This window comes from Rousettus aegyptiacus, unplaced genomic scaffold (genome assembly GCF_014176215.1).
Source record: "Rousettus aegyptiacus isolate mRouAeg1 unplaced genomic scaffold, mRouAeg1.p scaffold_m13_p_8, whole genome shotgun sequence".
NCBI lineage: Eukaryota > Metazoa > Chordata > Mammalia > Chiroptera > Pteropodidae > Rousettus > Rousettus aegyptiacus.
In genome coordinates, this window is record NW_023416311.1 from 2106700 (window position 1) to 2127086 (window position 20387).

At 64.7% G+C, this 20387-nt stretch overlaps 1 protein-coding gene across 3 annotated transcripts in view; it reads right to left on the reverse strand.

Moving 5' to 3' along the window:
- The window catches only part of VWA3A (von Willebrand factor A domain containing 3A), a 39653-nt gene that overhangs the window by 16170 nt on the left and 3096 nt on the right, over positions 1 to 20387 (reverse strand). For all 3 annotated transcript variants that reach the window (XM_036225955.1, XM_036225954.1, XM_036225956.1), the window contains exons 3-18: positions 18893 to 18980; positions 18508 to 18631; positions 15460 to 15581; positions 15291 to 15368; positions 13932 to 13986; positions 11725 to 11823; positions 10475 to 10581; positions 8571 to 8696; positions 8206 to 8314; positions 7924 to 7989; positions 5983 to 6111; positions 4274 to 4409; positions 4071 to 4174; positions 3331 to 3411; positions 2829 to 2923; positions 1363 to 1482 (exon numbers count right to left, since the gene is read on the reverse strand). In XM_036225955.1, the coding sequence (XP_036081848.1) occupies positions 1363 to 1482; positions 2829 to 2923; positions 3331 to 3411; positions 4071 to 4174; positions 4274 to 4409; positions 5983 to 6111; positions 7924 to 7989; positions 8206 to 8314; positions 8571 to 8696; positions 10475 to 10581; positions 11725 to 11823; positions 13932 to 13986; positions 15291 to 15368; positions 15460 to 15581; positions 18508 to 18631; positions 18893 to 18980 (1639 nt within the window). The remainder of the gene's footprint in view (positions 1 to 1362; positions 1483 to 2828; positions 2924 to 3330; positions 3412 to 4070; positions 4175 to 4273; positions 4410 to 5982; positions 6112 to 7923; positions 7990 to 8205; positions 8315 to 8570; positions 8697 to 10474; positions 10582 to 11724; positions 11824 to 13931; positions 13987 to 15290; positions 15369 to 15459; positions 15582 to 18507; positions 18632 to 18892; positions 18981 to 20387) is intronic.

Below are 20387 nucleotides of genomic sequence, written 5' to 3' on the forward strand. Positions count from 1 at the left end.
GGGTGCGCCGCCCCGCCCCTCCGCTGAGCCGGGGTGCAGACCCCCCTCCCCCCGGATCCGCGCGGCGCTGATGCCCCGAGTTCGGCAGCAGCACCTCCCGCCTCCCACGATGCCCTGCGCCCCGCCCCTCGCGCCCCCTCGCCCGGCGGCACCTGCCGGCCGTCGTGGCCCGGCCCGCGGGTCCCCGCGCCGCGCGAAGGTCCCCCCAGCCCCGCGAAGGTCCCCCCAGCCCCGCGTCCCGCCTGCCGCCTTTTCTACAGAAAACACTTCGCAGCACTTAGTTCTCGATGCGCCTGCCACCCACGCGTGCGCCGGGCGTTCCCCGGGGACAGGTTCTGTGTCCGAGGGTCCGCACCCTAACGCCTACCTCAGGGACGGGGCCACGGGCTTTGCCGCACGAATGAGCGCGCGGATGGACGGGCGGATAAATGAATGCATGAAAACAGGGCCTAAAATGCTTCTCTATGTTCTATACATTTATTAGGAAAAGATTAGGCTCTGGTATTAGAATATATAATCTTAACTGCTGACTGAATAGTTAGAACACTCCCAATTACACGTGAAAGTTGGTAAAAATGTGTAGTTCCGGTGGGTTCCTTTTCTCTTTTTCCCCCCTAATTAATGAAAGTGGTATGCAATTAAAAATATGTATAAAATTATATATATTTAAATGATATGTAACTAGATATATCGAAGCTATATATCACATATAATTTAAATAATGTGATACATAGTTATATACCAATATAATTTAAATATGTGATATATAGTTATATACAATTTAAATATAGTGATATATAATTTAAATATATAGTTCCATGTAATTTTAAAAATCTATAAATATAAAAAACATTTAAATTTTAAATTTATACGTAAAATTATATAAAATATATAACTTCTACATTATATTGTTACACATACTTTAAATACGTATAGTTATATATAAGCCTATATAATGTAATTATACGTAGCTACACAGAAAATTAAAATTTAGAATTGGAATCCTACATGCCACGCCTTGCGGGCCCTGAGCTGGGCACTAAGGCTGGGGCGTGACCCCTTTTTCTCTCTTGTGTTTATCAGCTTAGAAGCCAAATGGGGCAATGGGCGGAGTTACCTGATCTCAGCTGACCGGGCAGCGTTTGGGGGCCGGTTATCGCCTTCGCGCCCCTGGAACTGTCCAGCTACCATTTAATTATTCAACGCCCCAAACGAGATCATCGGAATCAGATAAACTGCCGGCCACGCTGGGATGCTGGGTGCCCAGCACGTCTGTCGCCCGCGTCCGGCCCGAGGCTTCGGCCCCGGGGGTGCACCGGCCAGCACCCCCCCCCCCCCCCCGCCTGGGCCCTGGGAGCCTACGCGATGACGTTGAAGGCGTCCTTGTTGGACAGCTGCTCCTCCAGCAGAAGGCGTAGGGAGTGCTGGATGTGAATAATGTACGTGGAATTGGCCGCCGAGATGTCGAGCAGTACAACCACCCTAAAAAGAAACACGAGCTCGAAGGGCAGAACGGAACCGCTCAGATAGTGTTCGTTCTGTTCCATCTTACTATTTCAAGTTTTTTTCCAGGGGAACTCTCTTCACATGCCAGGTTCACAGCCGGCTTTCGAAACCTCCACGTGGCTTGAGGTCGGTGGAGGCTGGTTTACAGCAGCGGACTGAGGGGGCCACGGGACCTTCTCTCCCGGGGGGCCCCGTCATGGAATGGAGTCTCACGGCGAAGACGGTTCGGGGGGCAGGGGCTGCGTACAGTGACTCCCATACCGTGACTTCCGCACGCTTCCTCGTTTCAAAGCACTGGCATTCAGCATCGTTACGTTTGGGTCTTTAACGAGGTAAGCGAGTCAGACAAGGAAAGAAGTGTATCCAGGCCACGGGGAAGTGTCCATGGCTTCCTGACTCTGCTCTGTGCCGAGATCGCTAGCCACATTCTACCTGCTCCTTCTTGTGCTGTTTCTGACCTTACGTTCCCCCCTCCTCTGTGGACGGCAAAAGGAAATCCCCTGGGTTTAGAGCCAGAGAGGCCTTGGTTCGGGTCCCACTTCCTGTGTGGCCTTAGGCAAGTCGCCACACCTCTCAGCCCCTTGGCGTGGCGAAGCATAAACTCTTTCTAATGAGGCTCCTCCTAGGGCGGCATTGAGATCGAAAGGCTGTAATAGGTGGAGCCCACGGCTTCGTAGGGGCGACACATCGAGTTAAGGCACCGAGTGACCACAGCGGCTCTGCCGGGCACCTCGCTTCTCCCCGCTGGGCGCCTGTCACCCCCTCGGGCAACGTGGGGAAACATGCCGCCTGCCCCTCTCCGCCCATTTGTCTGGGGTAGAGCTGCCGCCTCCCCAAGCCCTGAGAGTGTGTGTTTGACTCTAGGCGATCGGATCGCCAGGGGTGGAGAACTCAGGGGTGGGCCCGCGCCCCAAGCTCGGGGAGGAAGTTGGGAGCTTCAGGAGGTGGCTGTGCCACCTGGAGGGGTGAGGCTGCCCGAGGACAAAGCCAACGAGCTGAGCTGAGCGGTGGAGACAGACGCCCGAGCCTTGGACCGGCCGCGCCTGAAGATGGCCTTCGGCTCTGTGCTGGAATTTTCTGTCACCCTCACCAGACTTCCCCGTTTCGTTTGAGCTGAATGATTGGCGCTTAGCTTCTGCTGCTGCTTAACGCCAAGCGCCCTGAGTAGCGCAGTGACGGCATTACTCATGTTGTCGCCGATGGCGGTGACATTTCCTCAACCTAAGTGGCGGCTTCCGATGCTCCCAGCAGGGCGTCTGCAAGCTGGATGCGGGCTGCAACACGTACCCCAAACACTACGGGGCGGGGTGGCGGGAGCGTACCTTTTTTCGCAGACCGTGCCCCAGATTCTTCTGCTGGCCAGAGACAGCCACTCGATCCTCCTCTCGTACATGCGCACGGCCCTGCTGAGCTGTTTCTGCAGACCACGGGCCACACGGAGTGAGCGTCGGCACACAGCGGGGCCGAGGAAGGGGTCTGGGAATGGCGCGTCAAGGCCACGGGGAGCCGGGCAGTACAAAGGGTCCACTAAATCGTGGCGGAGCCTGACGCAGGGCCGGGGGGCGGGGAGGAGTCACAGCGCTTCATTGCGGGGCACGAGGGGAGGAGGGGGAGCTTGCCCCAAAGGGTGAGGGGCTTCTGCCTGAGGCCTCCGGGTCCCTGCCTGCGGCCAGGGAGAAACAATCTCCAGAGGTTGCCCCGGGGCTGAGCACAGTCCGTTTACGAGAGAGAGTTCAGGCAAGGGCCCGGTGTCCGTGGCCCACGGTCCTCCCTCCCGCTCCCCTTCCGGCACCCCTGTTCTGACTGCTGGGCCCCCTCGCTGACCTGGTACTCATAGAGGAAGGGCGGGTCCACGTGAATGTTCTTCACCGTGCCGTCGTGCCACTGAAACTGGACCATCGCCTTCTGCACGCGGGGCCACACGGGGGAGGGTCGCAAGTTTAGAGTGGGCGCTGGGCTCCCCGAATCAGAAGTCTGAGAGGGAAGTGGGCGCCGACCGCATCCGGGGGCGGATTGTGCCTCCCCCTGCCCCCCGCCCAGGTCTCTGCCTTGCTGGAGCTGGTGGCAGGGGGCCTTCAGTACAGGGGTCCCCTGGAGGCACCAAGGCTGGCAGCGAGCCAGGCTGCCACCTCGGGACACTCCCCTGAACCCCGCGGTCTTTATGACGAGATCTGGTTGGAGGTTTCGGTGTAACAGGGTTGGAGACCCTAAAACATGCTGCCTGCGGGTTCTTAGGTGGGGGACCCTAAGGCGGACTTCGCGGGCAGGTTGGAGACCAGCTTTGTCCACCTCCCTTCCTCCTCCCCCCCAGCCGCCCGAGCCACGTCGCCGGCCGCGGCTCCGTCCACGCAGTCATTCCGCTGCGGCGGGAGTCGGCGCAAGGCGCAGTGCGGACAGAGGGCCGTGCGTCCCCGAACGGGGTGCAGGGAAACCTTCGTGGGGGGCCCGCCTCGCTGTTGACCCTTGGGCTCCGCCCGTGACCCTCACTCCCCGAGCGTCAGCGAGAAGGGAGCCGCCACCACGAGCCGCCCCGCCGCGGGCGGTGGGGACCGAGGCCGGGCTACCTCGTGGACGGTGGACGACACGGTCTTCTGGAGGACGGGCACGAACCCCGCCACGGGCGAGAATGCGCTGGGCGCCAGGACCTGGTACAGGCTCAGCTTCTTGGCTGCGGAGGCGGAGCCGGCGGGGACGGGGGTGGGTGAGGCTCCAGCATTGGGGGGGGGGGTGCCTGTGGGTCCAGGCCCCGCCCTCTCTGGGGACCCACCTTTCAGGCCGTTGACCTTCAGCCATTCCGCGGAAGTCCGCTCCAGGTTTGGGAACTCGATGGTCAGGGGGGCTTCGTGCTTCGGGGGTTTCGGCAGGAGGCTTGCGAGTGGCCCTTTGGCAGCCTCCGTGGAGATCTAAGTCAACGACGAAAACCCGGATTCCGTGAGGATATTTCAGACCCGCGGAGCCCTCGGTCTCCCAGCCTGGCCAGCCTCCCGAGGGAGCACGTTGAATGTCACCTTCAAACTTCACCATCAAACGTCACCCGGCAAGCGAGAGGCAGTTCCCCTCCCCCTCCCACCAGCCTCGCCCCTTCTCCGCAGATTTCAGGGGACGGTCCTGTTTCGTCTTCCTGTTTCGTCTGCCTGCCCTCCCAGCCCCGTCCCGACCCTCGCTGTTTAGATCAGCACCTCGGACCCCGACCCTGGCAGGCAGCCCCTCCGGGCGCTCCAAACACAAGGATTCAGGGAGCTAAAAAGTCCCTCCTACGCCAAATCCCAAATCCCAAATCATTTAGGGAGCCCTGACCTCGCCCAGCACGGGCCCCCGACGCGCCCACATTGAAACACGGAAAACCTGAGGTTCTCGGAGGTTCTACCACGCAGAACAGCACCTCCCAGGCGGCAGACGTCTGAGCATCAGCGCACTGTTATTTACTTTATGTGTATATATGTGTACTTTAAAATCAAACATGTAACATTAATGCTTTTTAATATCTTATTTGATTTACTTTTCAAAACTGACTCTTTTTTCTGTGTATATTGAAATGCTTTTAGGAAGACTGCTACCCCTATGAGCTAGTTTTAAACATATAACATTTAAAACAATAGGAATCTGTGTATCACCTTAAAACCATCTTGCCAAACGCAAAGAGGACATGCCTTTCATTTTGGGAGGCGCCTGGCAAGGTTTGGGCCTCAGACAGACTTAGGTTCGATTCAGGCCCAATCGATTTCCAAGCTCTGTGACCGCGGGCAAATTATTTAACGTCCCGGCTTCAGTTTGCTGGCCTGTAAAATGCGGTTCGTGGTACGCCTACACGCCCTGCAGGCTGTTTTGGCAAAGAGAAGCTGAGAACCGAGACGGTGCCTGTCTTGTGTTGAGCGCTCAGAGAGTGATGCTGGTCGTCACTGTCACCGTGACAGTGCGTAGCCCGGGGAAGGGCCGGGCCAGAGGTCCCAGCGCTGCGTCTCCCACGGCATCCGGCCAGGGTACACGCACCCCCGTTCTCCTCCATCCACAGCTAAGTCCCCCGCGCTGGCGGCAGCTTAATGGTGCCGTGTCCATAAGCTGGGCGAGCTATTCTACCGACGTTAAATGAACCTGACTCAAGGTCCCGAGGGGGAAAGAATCTTCCAGACAGCCTCCTCTGTGTGGCTGAGGTTTTCCTCATTCTCCGGATGGGGGAGCAGGGAGCGGGCGAGGGCGGGGGTAGCAGGAGCCCACTGGCCTTGCCTGAAATCCGTTTTTCAGTTAGGAAGTCCCCAGGATCTCCTGGCACAGTGGACAGCCTGCCCTGGCCACCCGGCTCCGAGCGGTGGGGTACGGCGGAGGGCGGGGCTCCGCTTCGTTCGCTTTCAGAATGCGGGGGGTGGGATGGCGGGGTTCGGCAGCCCTGCCCTCTGGGCGACAGGAGTCAGAGGAGGATGGAGCGAAGCCAGCCGAGTGCCTCCTGGACACGGTCCCAGAACCCTGGCTCACACCTACCTCCTCCTCCGCCAGGCCCGCGAGCTCCTCGCAGGGGGCGCTGCGGTGCAGGCCTCGGACGTGGCCCAGGAGACTCTGCGCCTTCTGGACTTCGGCCAGCAGCTGGTGCACGTCCCCGCTGGTACAGGCCTGGGGGTGGCGGAGCAGTCAGCCATGCGGGAGTCACTCAGCTCCCGGTGGCACGCGAGGCAGCACCGGGCAGGCAGCCACGTCGGCTCCTCACGCCGAGGGGCACGCTCTTCGGAGCAGGCGTCACACACGGGGGGCGGGCCCGGGCCTGCACACGCGAGGACACGCGACCCCTCTGGGATGCTGCCGGCAATGCGGAAGGGACGCAAACGGGTGCCGGCGAGGGCGCCAAGAACCCGAAGTCCCGTGCACCGCCGGCGGGGCGCGCGGGGCTCCTCCTAAGGTAGACAGGATCGCTCCACGGCAGAGCCTTGCCACTCCCAGGGACCCGCCCCGAGTACCTGGCCACAGGGGCGCGGACGCTGTGCACCGATATTCACGGCCGCCCGTGACGGCCAAAAGGTGGAAACGGCCCAAACGTCCATCGGCCGATGAACGGATAAACAAAAGGTGGCGTACCCGGAAGACGGAATATTATTCACCCACGAAAAAGGATGGAGTGCTGCTTCCCGTGACAACATGAGACAGACCTCGAACACACGATGCGACGTGAGACAAGAAAGACGCGAAACGTTTACGATTCCGTTCGAGGGGAATGTCCAGGCTGAGTAACTCCACAGGCAGAAAGCAGGTTGGGGGAGCCGGGAGCCGGGGCGCGGACGGAACGGGGGTGGCCGCTTGCCCGGCACGGGGGTGGCCAGCGTGTTTGGGAACTAGACGGGGGAGGCGGCCGCACGACACCGCCGGCTGCTCGCTCCGAAGTGGCCAACCTCGCCCCCTGTGAACGTCGCCTCGAGCTTTTAAAAGACATCGCGTGCACGAAATCACCCAGGTTCCTGCCTCGTCTTGAAAAATCGGAAGACCGGGCCACGCTGGGGTCCCGCTCCTGGGGAGCCGCCGTCAGCCGGCGCGGGAGGCGCCCCGGTCGCGTCGCCCTGCTGCCTGCCACCCTGCCACGCTCGCTGAGCCCGTCGGAGCCCGCTGAGTTTTTTCCTTCTTGCAGCAAAGAGGACGGTGACCCACGGGGTACGGACGCCTCCGCCAGGAGCGGACAGAGGACAGACAAGCCGAGGGGGCCACAGGCGTGAAATGCCCCTTAAGCCAGCCACGTGCCTTCGTTTACTGCACTCCCTGGCCTCCGCGGCCTGGGACCCCTACCCGGCCTAGAAAACGAAAGGTAACGAAAGTGGGCGTTTACCTAGAAGCACGTTGCCCGATCTCGGCACTCTTCTGTGAAACGCTCGACTTTGTGACATTTGAACGTGTGAGATGCGAATACGCGTTTACTTGCGGCCGTGCACGGTGAGCAGGCCCGACGCGGCCGATCAGCGGAGCGGACGGCTGGAGTCCGATCCCCCCGACGGATCCGCACACGGCTGCTAACCGCCACCTCCGCTGTGGGCACGGGGTGCGCGGAGCTATCGTTTACCCACTGGGACAAAGACGCTGACGGGGGGCGGGGGGCTGGTGCGGAGCTGGCTGTGCGGTCAGGGCCCCCCTCGGCACGCCAAGGGGCGGCTGATTCGGACTCAGAGCCCCGGGGGGCGCGGGGCGGGCTGGACGGAGACTCGCCAGTGCACCCGCTGGGATTCAGGACGGCTCCAGGCTCCGGGCGCGTCTGCAGCTCATCACGCGCGCTGACCGGGGCTCTCTCGTGACTGCGCGCCCCTGATCTCCACACCCGTCCATTCTGACTGCGCCGTGTCCGCCCACCGAGCGTGGGGCGCAGCCGGCTGGGTCCTGGCCCCGACGCCGGGGTGAACCGCGGAGGCGGCTGGCGGGGGGCGGGGGCGGGGGGGGCAGCAAGCTCACCTCGGGGTCCAGGCTGTAGCAGTGGTAGCAGCCCCCGACGGCCTCGGCGAGGTTCTTCAGGACAGCCTGCAGGGCCGGGGGCAGGGTCAGCCCCGGCCCGGGCAAGGCTGACCCCCGGACTTTCTCCTTGACCAAGCCTCCCGCCGCCCTCCGCCTCCGGCCTTCCCAAGGGGGAGCTGGGCTCAAGGAGAGTCGCGCCCCGGCCCACGCAGGGGCCTCCCAGGCTGGCCCCGCTCACTATGGCCGACCCAGCGGAAGCCTCGGGGACTCTCGGGCACTTACGGGGGGCACCTGGTCGTCGCATTTGTAGGTGACGATGTGGGTGAGGAGGTCCCTGCCCACAGTGGACTGCTGGATGTAGCTGGACAGGATCTCGGCGGGCTGGTCCGGGCTGGAGAGAAGATGGAGGAGAACGTGCCCCGGAGCAAAAGGGCGATGCCCAGGGAACGCGGCCGAGTCCGACTGGCCGCGGTGTCCCGGGCCACCTGCGTGAGGGGCAGGGCAGAGGGGACCGCCGGGCGGCCCTGCTCTTCGCCCGCGGACGGGCGGCCGTGCACGCGGTGGCCCCGTCAAGCGACTGTGAGCAGTTTGGCGCTCCGGCCCCGTCGGGCCGCTAGTCTGTTGCCCGCTCAGGGGCGGGGACCTACCAGCTCCCCAGGACGACCAGCAGAGAATTGAGCCCCCGCAGCGCGAAGACTTTCTTCAGGGCTCGGAGCAGGTTGCTGCCTCCCTCCGGCCGCAGCTGATTCACCCAGAGCTTGAGTTCCTGGAGGCTGTGGGGACAAACAGGGACAAGAGCCATCCGATCTCAGCGCCCTGTGGGGGCCAGGCCCGGGGCGAACGCAAGCTCAGGGCGGCCCGGCGCTATTTCCCAGGTGGCGCCTTTATTCCGAGTCTCAGTGTGAGGACTTGCCAAGGCGCTATGCTCAGTCCAGCAGCTCTGCTACCAGGGGACCTGGGCCTGAGTCCCCTCTTCCCCCCGTGCCTGCCTCGCTCCCAGCTCTCCCGGGAGGCGGACCTCAGCCTGAAGCCTGGCGTCAACCCCTGACCCTAAGAGGGGCTCTAAGGGCCGGCGTCCGGGGGCTGAGCGGCTGTGCCCGTGAGGACGTGATGCTCGAGGAGGCAGAAGGGACTCAGCACAGCGCTTCCTGCTCAGACGCCTCCTCGTGGGCGTCCGCTCCCTCCAAGTCCCTTCCAGTCTGACCGAAACAAACAAACGCACCTCGGCCTGTTTCTAGAAGTCTCTCTCTCACTACTCCAAACAAAAAGAGGACAAATTCAAGCCCAGCGCCTTCTCGACTCAGCAGGTTTCAAGCTGGGGTTTTATTGCTTCGTTTGCTCTCACGGTAGTTATTTTTTGGCTACTTCCTAGTTATGGCAAGTGACAGAGGCTTCCCCATCACGGTATCGATAGAGAGAGTCCTTCAACAATAGGACTGATACACAGAAAAATCGATAACAGCACACGTGGCAGAGATGTGAAAAAAACCACAAGGAAAGTCCAGGTTGGACTGAAGCTGAGGAACTCTCGGCTAGATGGTCTCATGGTCACTTCCAGCCTGACGCCCCGGGGATCTGGGGCGTCACTAAGGTGGACACACTGTTATGCGTTTGCATCCTCACCACTCAGCGAGGGGTGGGTGTCCTTGGCCTCATTCTGCTCACGAGAGAATTGAAAGACAGGCCAAGGCCACCCAGGAACTGTCCCAGCGGGGACTCGGAGCCGGGGCTGCGGAACTGGGCCCTCGTCTGCCCTCTCTTCACAGCTGGCACTGGGTGAGGGTCCGCACCCCAGGCCAGGCCCCTGGGCTTCCCGGACTGTGCTCTGGGCTTCGGAAGCCAAGCCCGGCTCCGCTGTACGGGGCACATTCCCTAACCTGAGCCCCACCTGCAAAATGGGGATCAAAATCCTGCTCCAAGTGTTGGCAAGAGTATTAAATAAGACGGCCCCTAGCATGGCCCCTAACGAGGACATTCCCTTCACGGGAGAAAAATGTGTGATCACCGGCACGAGCAAGGAGACGTTCTCACACAGCCTCCTCCTCCCCCGTCCCCCCCACCCGCCCCTACATGAAAAACCCAAGCTGCGTTCTGAGCAGCCGCTGAGCGGGGTGAGGTGCGCCCGCGAGCGCTGAGGGAGGGAGGGTGGCATTCGAGCCGAGGTGCAAAGCCCGACGCCCTGGCACGCGCTGCCCCCCGCGCTCCCTCTGCTCGGAGGGAGGAGGGTGAGCGTGCAGGCGCCTGGCGGTGGCCCGCGGCGGAAGCAGACAGGGCGGCCTCCGCCTTCCCTGCCTCTCGCCGTTTGACTTTCCCAAGGCGAGCACGGATCACGTTGGCCCTGAGGCGCCCGCCTTGGCCGGTTTGCTGGGCGACACGGAGCCCCGTGGTGGCCTCGTCCCGTCAGGTGGACCTTCCCGCCGGGGCGTCCGCGTTTGCGAGCGGTCGCTTCGCGCTCGCCCGAGGGGGCCTTCCATCACGCGGCGAAGGCACCAGAGCGTGGGAGGCGGACGGACGGACGGGGAAGCGCCCTGGCCAGGCCGGGGCCACTCACACGGAGGCGCTGACGTCCACGGGGTCGGGCCAGAGGGCGCGGGCGGCGGCGCCGAAGCACAGGGCGTACAGCGTCTGCTTGCGGCTCAGCTGCTCGTCCACGAGGCGCTGGGGGACAGAGGGGCATCGTCGCGGGCGCCCAGGGCCAGGGCCCACGCGGAGCGGAGCCTGGCTCCACCTCCCCGGCCACGGCCGGCCCCCAGCGCCGGGCTGCCCGTCCAGGCCGGCCATGCAGTCCTGCGTGTGCTGGGGGCCGGACGTGGGCTCTCGGCCTGCGGATAGGCGGCCGGACCTGGGGGATTGCAGGCCCCGCTGCCCACAGGCGCCTCCTCTCCCGGGCACCGTGCGGGGCTGCGCGGCACGTGGGTGGGGCTGTGGGCGGGGTGCGTGCCTTGGCCACCCATCCCAGCGGGTGCTGTGGCTGGTCCCTTGACGGTGGCACCCGGGAACGGAGGGCAGCGGCCGGGGACGGCGGTTTCCCTCCGGGCAGGGGCCACGAGCCAGCCTGCTGGACGGCGAGATGATGGCCCCTCTTCCTCCCCCGGCGGGAAATTTCAGCCGCCCGCCACCCACGTGAGCCTGGGGCCCATCCCAGGAGGAGACCGCCCGGACAGCCGTCCCCTGACACCGCCCAGGCCAGGCAGGGGACGAGCCAGGCTACCCCAACCCGCCGAGCCCCCCGGAGCCTCTGAACCGGCCGTGGCTGGGAGGGCCCCCTCCGAAGCTCTGGGGTCCCCCCGGGAAAACGGCCCTGTGTCACTCCACGGGAGACGGGCCGTTTCCCTCGGCCAGACCTCGGACGGAGCGCCGACTTGCATGGAGCCCCCTCCTCCCCTGGTCCCCACCCCCACTTCACAGACGAGGCGGCTAAGGCTCGGAGGGGCGTGGGAACGCGGCCACAGAGCCCAGGACTGGCGGAGGCGGCCGGGACCCGAGTGGTCATGTGACTGTGGTTCTCAGCGTCTCTGCCATGGACACTCCGGAGGCCTCGGGATAGGCGGGGGGGGGGGGGGGGGGGGGGGGGGGGGAGGCTTGACACAAGGCCGCTTAGTAGGGACCATTTGGTGACAACGCCAGGAGCTCTAGGTTGGGTTTTCCTGGAACTCAACAGATTTCACTGCAGGTGCTAATTGAGTGTGAACTGTTCTTCCTAAGAAACACCTTCCACTTGTTACAAACAAAGCCAGTGCCCTGGGTTTGGGGGGGTGAGCACGGTGGTTCCAGGCCCCTCCCCGCGCCCCGAGGACTCACCTCCACGTCCTTCTGGAACTCCTCTCTCTGCGGGCCGCTGCGGACGGCTGAGCCGTCGATGACGAGGCCGACGCGGGCCCCCTTGACCAGGCCGAATGTCTGCAACGGCAGGGGGCCCGGGGGTCAGCGGCCCGCGTGGCGGCCGCGCGCTGGGTCCAGGCCCGGGCACCGGGGAGGAAGGGTGCCCGCCCGCCGGTCTTCCCTCCTTCGCGGTCACCGGCTTCTCCCGTGAATGCGCGTGCGCGCGCTACGGGGCGTCTGGGGGGTGGACGTGAGAGGCGGGGGCGGGGGGCGTCCGCACAGGGGCACCCCTCGTTTCGTGTCTCTGTGGCCGGGAGTGTTTTCCGCCTGCTCTGCGATCAAACGCGGAGGTGCTGAGCCCGCCGGCCGCCCTGGTGGTGTCTGGGGTTTCCGGCTCCGTCTCTGACACCTGTGGCCGCGTCCGGCGATGCTGCCGGATCCCGTGCAACTGTCCCTCCCGCCCGAGCTGCCCTGGGAGCTGCCCTGGGAGCCGGGATCCTTGCTCCGGTCCGGGGCTCCCTGCCTCACACCCGGCGTCATCGGACACCCGGTTTTCCTGTCCCGTTCACCCTCCCGCCCTGAGGCGGGTGCGGCACCCCTCACGCGGACAGGGCTCCCTCTCCGCGCCCTCTCGACGACGGATCTGGGCTCCCGTTTCACGGAGGAAACGGGGAGACAAACCGCAGAGTCCCTGCCCTGCCGTCTGCCCACGCAGGACCCGCCGGCCCGCCCGCCCCCGCGCCCACGCCCTCTGCCTTTCCCTGCGACGGCGTCCCGTGCCAGCGCCCGCGGCCCGGCGCGGCTGGGTCTGCCCTCGCCCAACGGGGCCCTGGCTTCCGCCGTTGCCGTGGCCTGGGCCATCGGCCCCTCCCGGGCCGTGCTCCCTCGCCTGACGCTTCTCCGTCGCCCTCTCACGCCGGGCCCTCGCCGCCTGTCTCCTCTAAACCCACACTGACCGAGGCGGTCGGCGGCCTCGCTCCTGAGAAACCCAACAGCCAGACCGAAGCTGTCGCCTCCCTGGAACTCTGAGCGGCACGGGGCACCAGGTGACCCAGGTGGACGCGTGGGCACACGGGCCCTTCCCGGACGGCACCTTCTCCCGCCTTGCCCTCCACTCACGGCCGGTCCTCCTCAATCTCCTGGGCCAGACGGACCGTCCCCCTCGCCCCTGGGACCCGTTCCTGTGGGTGTCGCTCGGGCCCGGACTGACGGCGGCGCCATCCCTGGGAGCTCGTCAGGTGGGCCCGCAGCCCTGCGCCCCCCGCCTCGTTGGAATCTGCGCCTGAACAAGACGCCCCCTGCCCCCCGCCCCGGGCTGCGGCTGCTCCCTAACGTCGGAGGAGCCCTGGGCGGCACGCGCCCCGTCTTCCCGTGGCCTCGGCCCCCACCCCGGTGTGGCGGCCTCCTCGCCGCTGGCGCCCGCGGCCAGACGACTCGGAGCCTCATGTCACACACTGGGCGGCTTCCCTGGCGACCTCCCTCCCCAGCCGTGAGGACCAGAATCTCTCCAGAAAACGCGGCAGGGGGAAGCCAACGGCGAGCGGGGTAAAGCGCTCGCTGGAGCACGCGTCCGTCGGCCGAAGCAAAAGTGACCGAGAGTGAATCCGCCATTCATTCCACCGCGGCCGCTCTTCCGCCTCTCGGGGCCGAGGAGGACATTGAACCAAGCTTTCAAGAAAAGTCGTGTGCGGCCGGTCAGCCCACGAGGTTTTGGGGGGCCCACCCAGTGGCCCCCTTTCCCCAGGAGTGAGCAGCTGCTCCCGTGCCAGCCAGCCTGGCGATGGCGAATGGCCTCGTCCAGACCTGGGAAGGCAGGTGAGGCCCCTTTCGACCTGTCACTCTAGCTGGAGACACATAAGCCTTAGAGCTGCTGCTGACCATCTTCCTGAGCCGAGGGGCACAGCCTCCCCGAGAACAGAATCAACCCAAGGGGAGCCGAGCCTAGAGGCAGAGACGACATCATCGAGTCCCTGCGCACAGCTGCGCCTGGGCTTCTCAGTTTTTCATTTATGTAGGTCACAAAATCTCCTCCCCCCCTTTTTTCTTAGCTGAAGCCACTTTGATCGGCGGTCTGAGCCACCGCGATCGGCGGTCCGAGCCACTGCGATCGGCGGTCTGTCCGTCGCGGGCTCCGACGGGCGGGGCAGCGAGCCAGAGGGGACAGGCTGGGGCTCCGTGTGGCTTACCTGTCTGCTGTCTTCTCCGAGCCACTGGATTCTCCGTCGATAGAGTTCAAGAGCCCTGTCAAAACACGAGAAGGACGCGTCGCCCGAGGCCGGCTCTGTCCCTGAGTGGCGGCCACGTGTGTGGAGGGAAGGCATGCGCGGGATTTTTTTTTTTTTTAATGTGTCTAAGGCATCGGGAGAGTACGAGGCAAAACCCAGCAAAGAGAACCCGAACGTGTCCCGCGGCCGGGGCGAGGACCGAAGGGGCTGTGACGGGGACCAGGCCGAGACGCCGCCCTCCGGTGACGGTGACGCCAGGCACAGGATGCCGGACGCCGCGCCGGAGGGACGAGGGGCGGCCTCCGGGCGAGGGCAGGTCCGTGGGGCGGGGGTCGCAAGGAAGGAGGAAGGAGACTCTCGCTCTTCTCAAATTCGGGCCAGCGGGCCCTGGGGCCCCGGGGCAGGGAAGGGGGGCCCTGGGCTGGGACAGCCCGGGGCCGTGGGGGGCGCGTGTGAGGAAGGGCGGGCTCCGAGCCCCGTACTGAGGCGTGCTTGTCGCGAGACCTAGCTCTGCCCCTGACACGCCGTGCGACCTCGGGCAGGTGCGGGAACCTCTCTGAGCCCCAGGTTCATCACCCCCAATACGAAGATCTTCATGGGACTCCATCCGGGTCAATTTGCCACAGGTCAGCTTGCCGAGAGCCCATCTCTTGACGATAAGTTTGCCAAATGACCGATTAAGTGGGAACATTCCTTAAAAGGCTGGATTCGCAATGAAAACCGACCAGCCCAATAAAAATGGTCATAGAAGTTACAGTTGAAATGTTTCGATAACTTTGAGATATTGGTCATTCGGCCACTGACTTTCGGCGAACTGCGGAGGAGCGCCCTAGTTCGAGTTGGTGCGAGGCCCGAGTGAGAGCTGCGGCCAGCTCCAGCAGAGTCCCTGATGCGTCCGTAACTGTTAGCCACCTGAGCGTCACCCCACCTTTGTAGAACCTCCGGCGCACGGCCATCACGGATCCGGTTCCCGGCTGGGATGCGGCGTGCGCACGCGATCTCAGAACCTGGGCCGGGCGCCGGCCCCTTCTGACGCGCACTTACGAGAGCAGGAACCCGACCCGCTGGCCGTGGAAAGTGGTCGCTCTTAACCATTCTACATCAAATGAGGCTGGGTGCGGGGCGGGGGGCAGTTACGTGTTTACCCCGAAGGGGCCGCGGATTGTAGGGGGCTGAGGAAAATGCGCCCCCAGCTCCTTATTTGAAAAAGCAGGAAACCGGGGCTGGAAGGGGGAAGAAAGGTGCCCGAGGTCACGGACGGCTGTTGGAACACAGGCCGCCAACGTCGTTTTTGAGGCCGCCGCCAAGAAACGCACTTACTCAGAAAGCGCTGATTCGAACTGGCGGACGGCGTGGGTGGGGAGGTGCGTTTTCTTCGTGACGTTGCTGCCTTCCTCCCTGGAGAAGCGGAGCCTCGTGAGGGGTCCCTCCGGCCCGGTGGGGGCGGCCCTGCGGCCCCGGGGGGCGGAGGGGGAGGCCCCAGACTTACAGCACGGTTGCGCCCTGGCGTATCAGGTCGGCCAACGTGAGTTTCTTACACTTGAGACTGTGAGTTGCAAGCCAGTCTTGAGAATCCCCGCCGGCCGACGGCGGGGCCTCGTCCTGCAGCCTCTGCGAGACGGAAGCCGAGGTCAGTCGGAGGACTGCGGGGAGAGGGGGCCGGGCCGAGGACGCCCCGGTTCTCTCCACGCGGGCGGCCTGAAGGCGGTCGGCCCGAGACCTCGCCTTGCCGGGGCACAGCTGGACGCGGACGCCCGCGCTCTGGCCGGTAGCCCATTTCCCTCTCTCGCCTCATCCCCCACACGCGGCCGGACAAGTCACGGCTCACTCGCCACGGCCCGCCTTGTTGTACAAACGTACGACGGCGCAACCGGACATGACCACGCGACCTCGGCGACAACCCGCCCGGGGTGGGGGGCACGCCACCGTCTCCGCGGCGGCTGCGGCCTCGGACGGTGGGCGCTCGGTCAGCGACGCCAGTTTCCCCATTTTGTGTCCTGTTTCGAGAGGACAAGCAGAAGACACCAAAAGCGCCCTCCCCCCCCACAGGACGTCCTGCTCCCAGGCAGGGGCCCCGGCCCCCGCCTCCAGCGGCCTCTCCAGAGCACGCCGGGCCCTTCCCGTCCAGCTTGCCCGCCCCCCGCCGGCCGCCGGGTCCCTGCCCGGCACAAGGCACCGCGGCCGCCGCCCTTGCCGCAGTGTGCGCGGGTCAGCTGCCCTCTGTCCTCATTTGAGTGGCCTTCATTTCGTCCACGCCTGCGTTCTGCGTGCTGTGGCCGGCGGAGGAACTCTGCCCCCGCCTCCCAACAGTCCGAGGCCCCCCGACGAACACTCGCTGACCAAAGGAAGAAGGAATGGGTTCGTCTTGTCCATCCAGAGGTCAGAGGCGGGAGCGGCGGGTGACAGTTTTAAGGGAGGAATCCCCAGGCCACCACAGGCGTCTATCTGGCCGCGAGACGGACCACACCGCCTCACGCGGACCTGGTGACAGCTGCGTCACAGCGCTAAGCTCGGGGTGTGGGCGGTGGCCTTGGTGGTGGAGTGAGCGTCCTTCACGGCAGCCACTGGACAGCGGAGATGCTTCCCGGGCGCCAGAGGGCGGCGAGTGCTGACCTGGGGCTCCGAGGCCGCTCCCGGAGGCCCCGGCCCCTCCGAGCCCCACCGGCGTCTCTAGGCCTGGCCGTGGGCCGGGCGCTGTCCCTGGTGCTGGAACTGCGCGTGAGCGAGACGGACATGCTCCGGCCTTCTCCGGGGCCGCGGGCTGGCGCGGGCGGACGGACGGACGGCGCAGGAGGAAGGGAGGCGGGGGCGGAGCCTGGGAAGCGAGCCGCCCCGTGAGCGAAGGAGCCGCGGCGGGGACAGGTGGCCGGCGGGCGGCGGGGGCCTCTCCGAGCCGCGGCCCAGGCGGGGGCGTGGGGCGGGGTCTGCAGGGCGGGCACCGTCTCGCTGGCCACCGTCACGATCTCTCCTTCCTCACCTGCGACATTCCACGCGAACCCGTTCCCGAGAAGCCGCGGCTCCGCTCCAGCCAGACGCTGACGCGCCGTGAGCTCCTCGCCCCAGGCCTGCTCCCGCCCGTTCGGAAGGGGGCTGGCGCGCGTTCAGGTGTGGAAAACGCCGGTCATTCCGGCGAACACTCCCAGAGCCCGTAGTAGGTGTCGGGCACTTCCCACCAATTAACGCGGTTAATTCCAAAAGGCAGGTTCCCTCACTGACCCCGCGTGTCGCTGACCAGGAAGCCGTCGCAGAGAGAATTTCAGTAATTTGCCCAAAGTCACACGGCTGGCTCGGTGCTGGGGTGGGGATCCCACACCAAACAGAGAAGCCGGGGTCATGCTGGCGACCACCATAGATGGTCTCTAAAGTGGCGCCCGACCGTGACTACTCATGAAGGACAGAGAGAATCGACCGGAGAGAGAGCTCTCGCGTCCGCCCCTGAGCAGCCCGGCAAACACCACGCCCAGTCCACTCGGGGACACACTGCCACACACTGTGCCGACACTAGGTATCCCTCTCTCCTCGTTTTTAGGGCTCGGCCACCTCCCTGGCTGCTAACACCGCGGCGAGGCGGACTCGTAATACGCCTTTCTCCCATTTTGCTCCCGCTGCGAATGCTCTATCGTGTTTCGGACAGTGGATTCTGCATTCTTTAATATCTGAAGATCCACTACGAGGCACATTTCAGACGCTGACTGTAGAGCCAAGTGATTATGCACCGAAGAATGTGCCTGACACGGAGCCCAGCAAGCCCTGTGTTGGGGTGCTCCCTCCCCGCTCCCCTGGGAACGCATGGGTTTATGTGAACGCAGCTGAAATCCAGACGTGGCGTCAACCGCCGACCCTTCGAAATCTCCGCGGTGCTGACGTTTGCGCGTCTCCTTTCAATGACACACGCTTCCCCACAAGGGCCACGCACTTGAGTGCGACACGACGATCGCCCTGGCTGTTTAACTGTCCGCATTAACACTGCATTGTTTTTGGCTGATCAGCATTGCAAAGGTTCGCTGCTCGAACTCCGCTGTAGATTAGGTAGAAGGTGAGGGTCAGGCCCGCTCCCTGGCGAGGAGAGTCGTTTCTAGCGTAGAATTCCGGGGTTTGGACAATCTGCTCACCCGCGGGGGGCTGGGGAGCACCGCCTGTCTACACGGGGGCGTCGGCCTGAACCCGCAGCCCCGGTCAGGCTAGAGGCCAATTCTCCTGCCATCGTCTTGCCTTAACGGCACTTCCTGAAACCGAGTTTTAGATCTAGGTTTTAGGGGATCCTAGGAGAGACGGATATCTCAGGAGGGGGAACTTGGGGACTAAATTCTTAGCCTTCGGCTCTGGTGGCGTGAACGGGGTCTTCACACGCTCTGCCTAATCGCTGACGTGCCGAGAAGCCTGTACTGTTCCTACCAGCAGCACAGAGGGCATTTCTACGGGCAGGGGGTTTAGTGATGAACGCTCAATTCGCCTTGTTTCGGCCTCGGGACCCCGTGGGGAGAAGGGAGACACCCGGAGCTCCCCCCGCCATGACCCGAGACCCAGCGGGCTTTACCAGTAAGTCCTGGGTCTGGTTGACGTGCGTGACCAGCAGCCCGTCGTCTGGGCCTTGGCCGAGTGCACCGGCCTCCGTCAGGTGCGGCTGCTTCTGTGGGGCTGTGTCGGGGCTTCTCTTTGAGCTGCAGAAACACAACGCGCCTTGCCCTCCGCGCTGCCGGCACCCCGAGAGCCGTGCGCCCCCCCCCCCATGCGGCGCGGACTCCAGGTTCCTGCGCCACGTGGTCCCGTGGTCCTGGTCCTTCGGTCACTGACGCCCCCGCAGGTCCGGGGGGGTGCGATGACCTGGGACGCCGTGTCGCCCCGAGGCAGGTGCCCCCCTCGACTGCCGGGAGCAACCTGCTGCTGCCGTTTTCATTCGGCGAATCGGAGAGGACGCTTACCGGGGATTTTCCTGAGACTGGTCATCTCGGCCGTGGAAGACGCGGCTGGTTTGCGTAGCCATGATCGAAACGCCGCACGCTTGTTTTCCTGGGGAGGACGAGAACCCCGAAAAGAGGGGGATGAGTGCGGGATAAAGGCGACAGCCTTGGTGGAGGGGGCGGCCGCACTCAGCTAGACCCCCGTTAATTAATGCGCCGGGTCCGTCCCCACCAAACGCCACGGGAGCGTCAGGCCTGGGGCTACGTGCTGCGGGCAGGCGCAGGGTGAACAGGACCACGAGGGGTTCTCCACCTGGCGCAGGTGATGTGGGGCCAGGAGGGCTCTTGGTCGCGAGGCTGTCGCGAGGCTTGGGGCGTCCGTGACCTCTGCCTCTCGGGTGCCAGTGGCATCCTGCCCGCCGCCGCCCCCACCCAAGGTGTGACAACCAGGAAGGTTTCTCGACGTGGCCCCATGTCTCCCCGGAGCACAGTCCGGTTGGGGACCTGGCTGAGACCCCCGCTGAGAGCCACTAGGCTGGACACCGTCCTTGTCCTCTGCAGAGCTTACATTCCGGAGGGGGGACGGATGTTTGAACATTCGGTGTAGTCATGACGGATCGTGGAAAGCGCTACGAAATAATTCGCAGGGATGACGAGCGGAGAGAACCCGGGAGAGGCGTGGCCTGCGGGTGGGCGAGGTGGTCGGCGAAGGCGCCTCGTGCGCCTCCACCGTCTTGAGGGATGCGGAGGAGGTGGCCGCGTGGGGGTCGCATGAGGCAGAGAGGGCAGCAAGTGAGGCAGTTTCGAGAGGAGGCCGCGGCGGGAGGGAGGAGGTGTGCTGAGAGCCCCCCTCCCCCCAGAACGGCGCCGCGCTCAAAGGGCCGAGCCCGGCTCCCAGGCGCAGGGCTTGCTGAGGGCGCGGTGGGCGAGCGTCCAGGACGGGCGGGCGACGCGGGGTCCGGGGGACTCGGGCCGCAGGAGACTGTTCTGGGAGGAGAGGGGCGCGTGCGGCCCTCCCCGCGTGGTCCCCGCGGCCCCCCGGCCCCGGCTTCCTCCCCGCTCTGCCGGCTCCCGCCACGCGGAGCGTTTGTTTAAGTCGGTTCCTCGAGGCCGAATGGCCTGTGTCCCTCCCGCTGTGGCCCCTTTTCCTGGGCGCCTGGTCCTTGCCCACGGCTTCCTTCCGCGGCCGCCCAAACCACCTGCTCCCAGCTGCACGGCCCGGCCGGGCCTCGCGCTCGCCCGCGCTGGACGCCCCCGTCGGAGCACCTGCTCGGCACCTCCGGGCAGGCGGAGCTCACGCCCCCTGCACGCCCACCCCGCCCGGCTTCTCCGGCTTCGAGCGGAGTCGCCGCCGCGCACCTGCAGGACTTAGACCCCAGGACTGCTCTCGACGCCCCGTTTCCGTCCCGCGTCCAGCCCATCGCCCAAGCGTGTTCACGCCACCTCCCGATTCTCGCCCTGATCTTTCTCTGCTGTCCGGGCCACCGTCGCCACTGCCAGAGACGAACGCACCGGA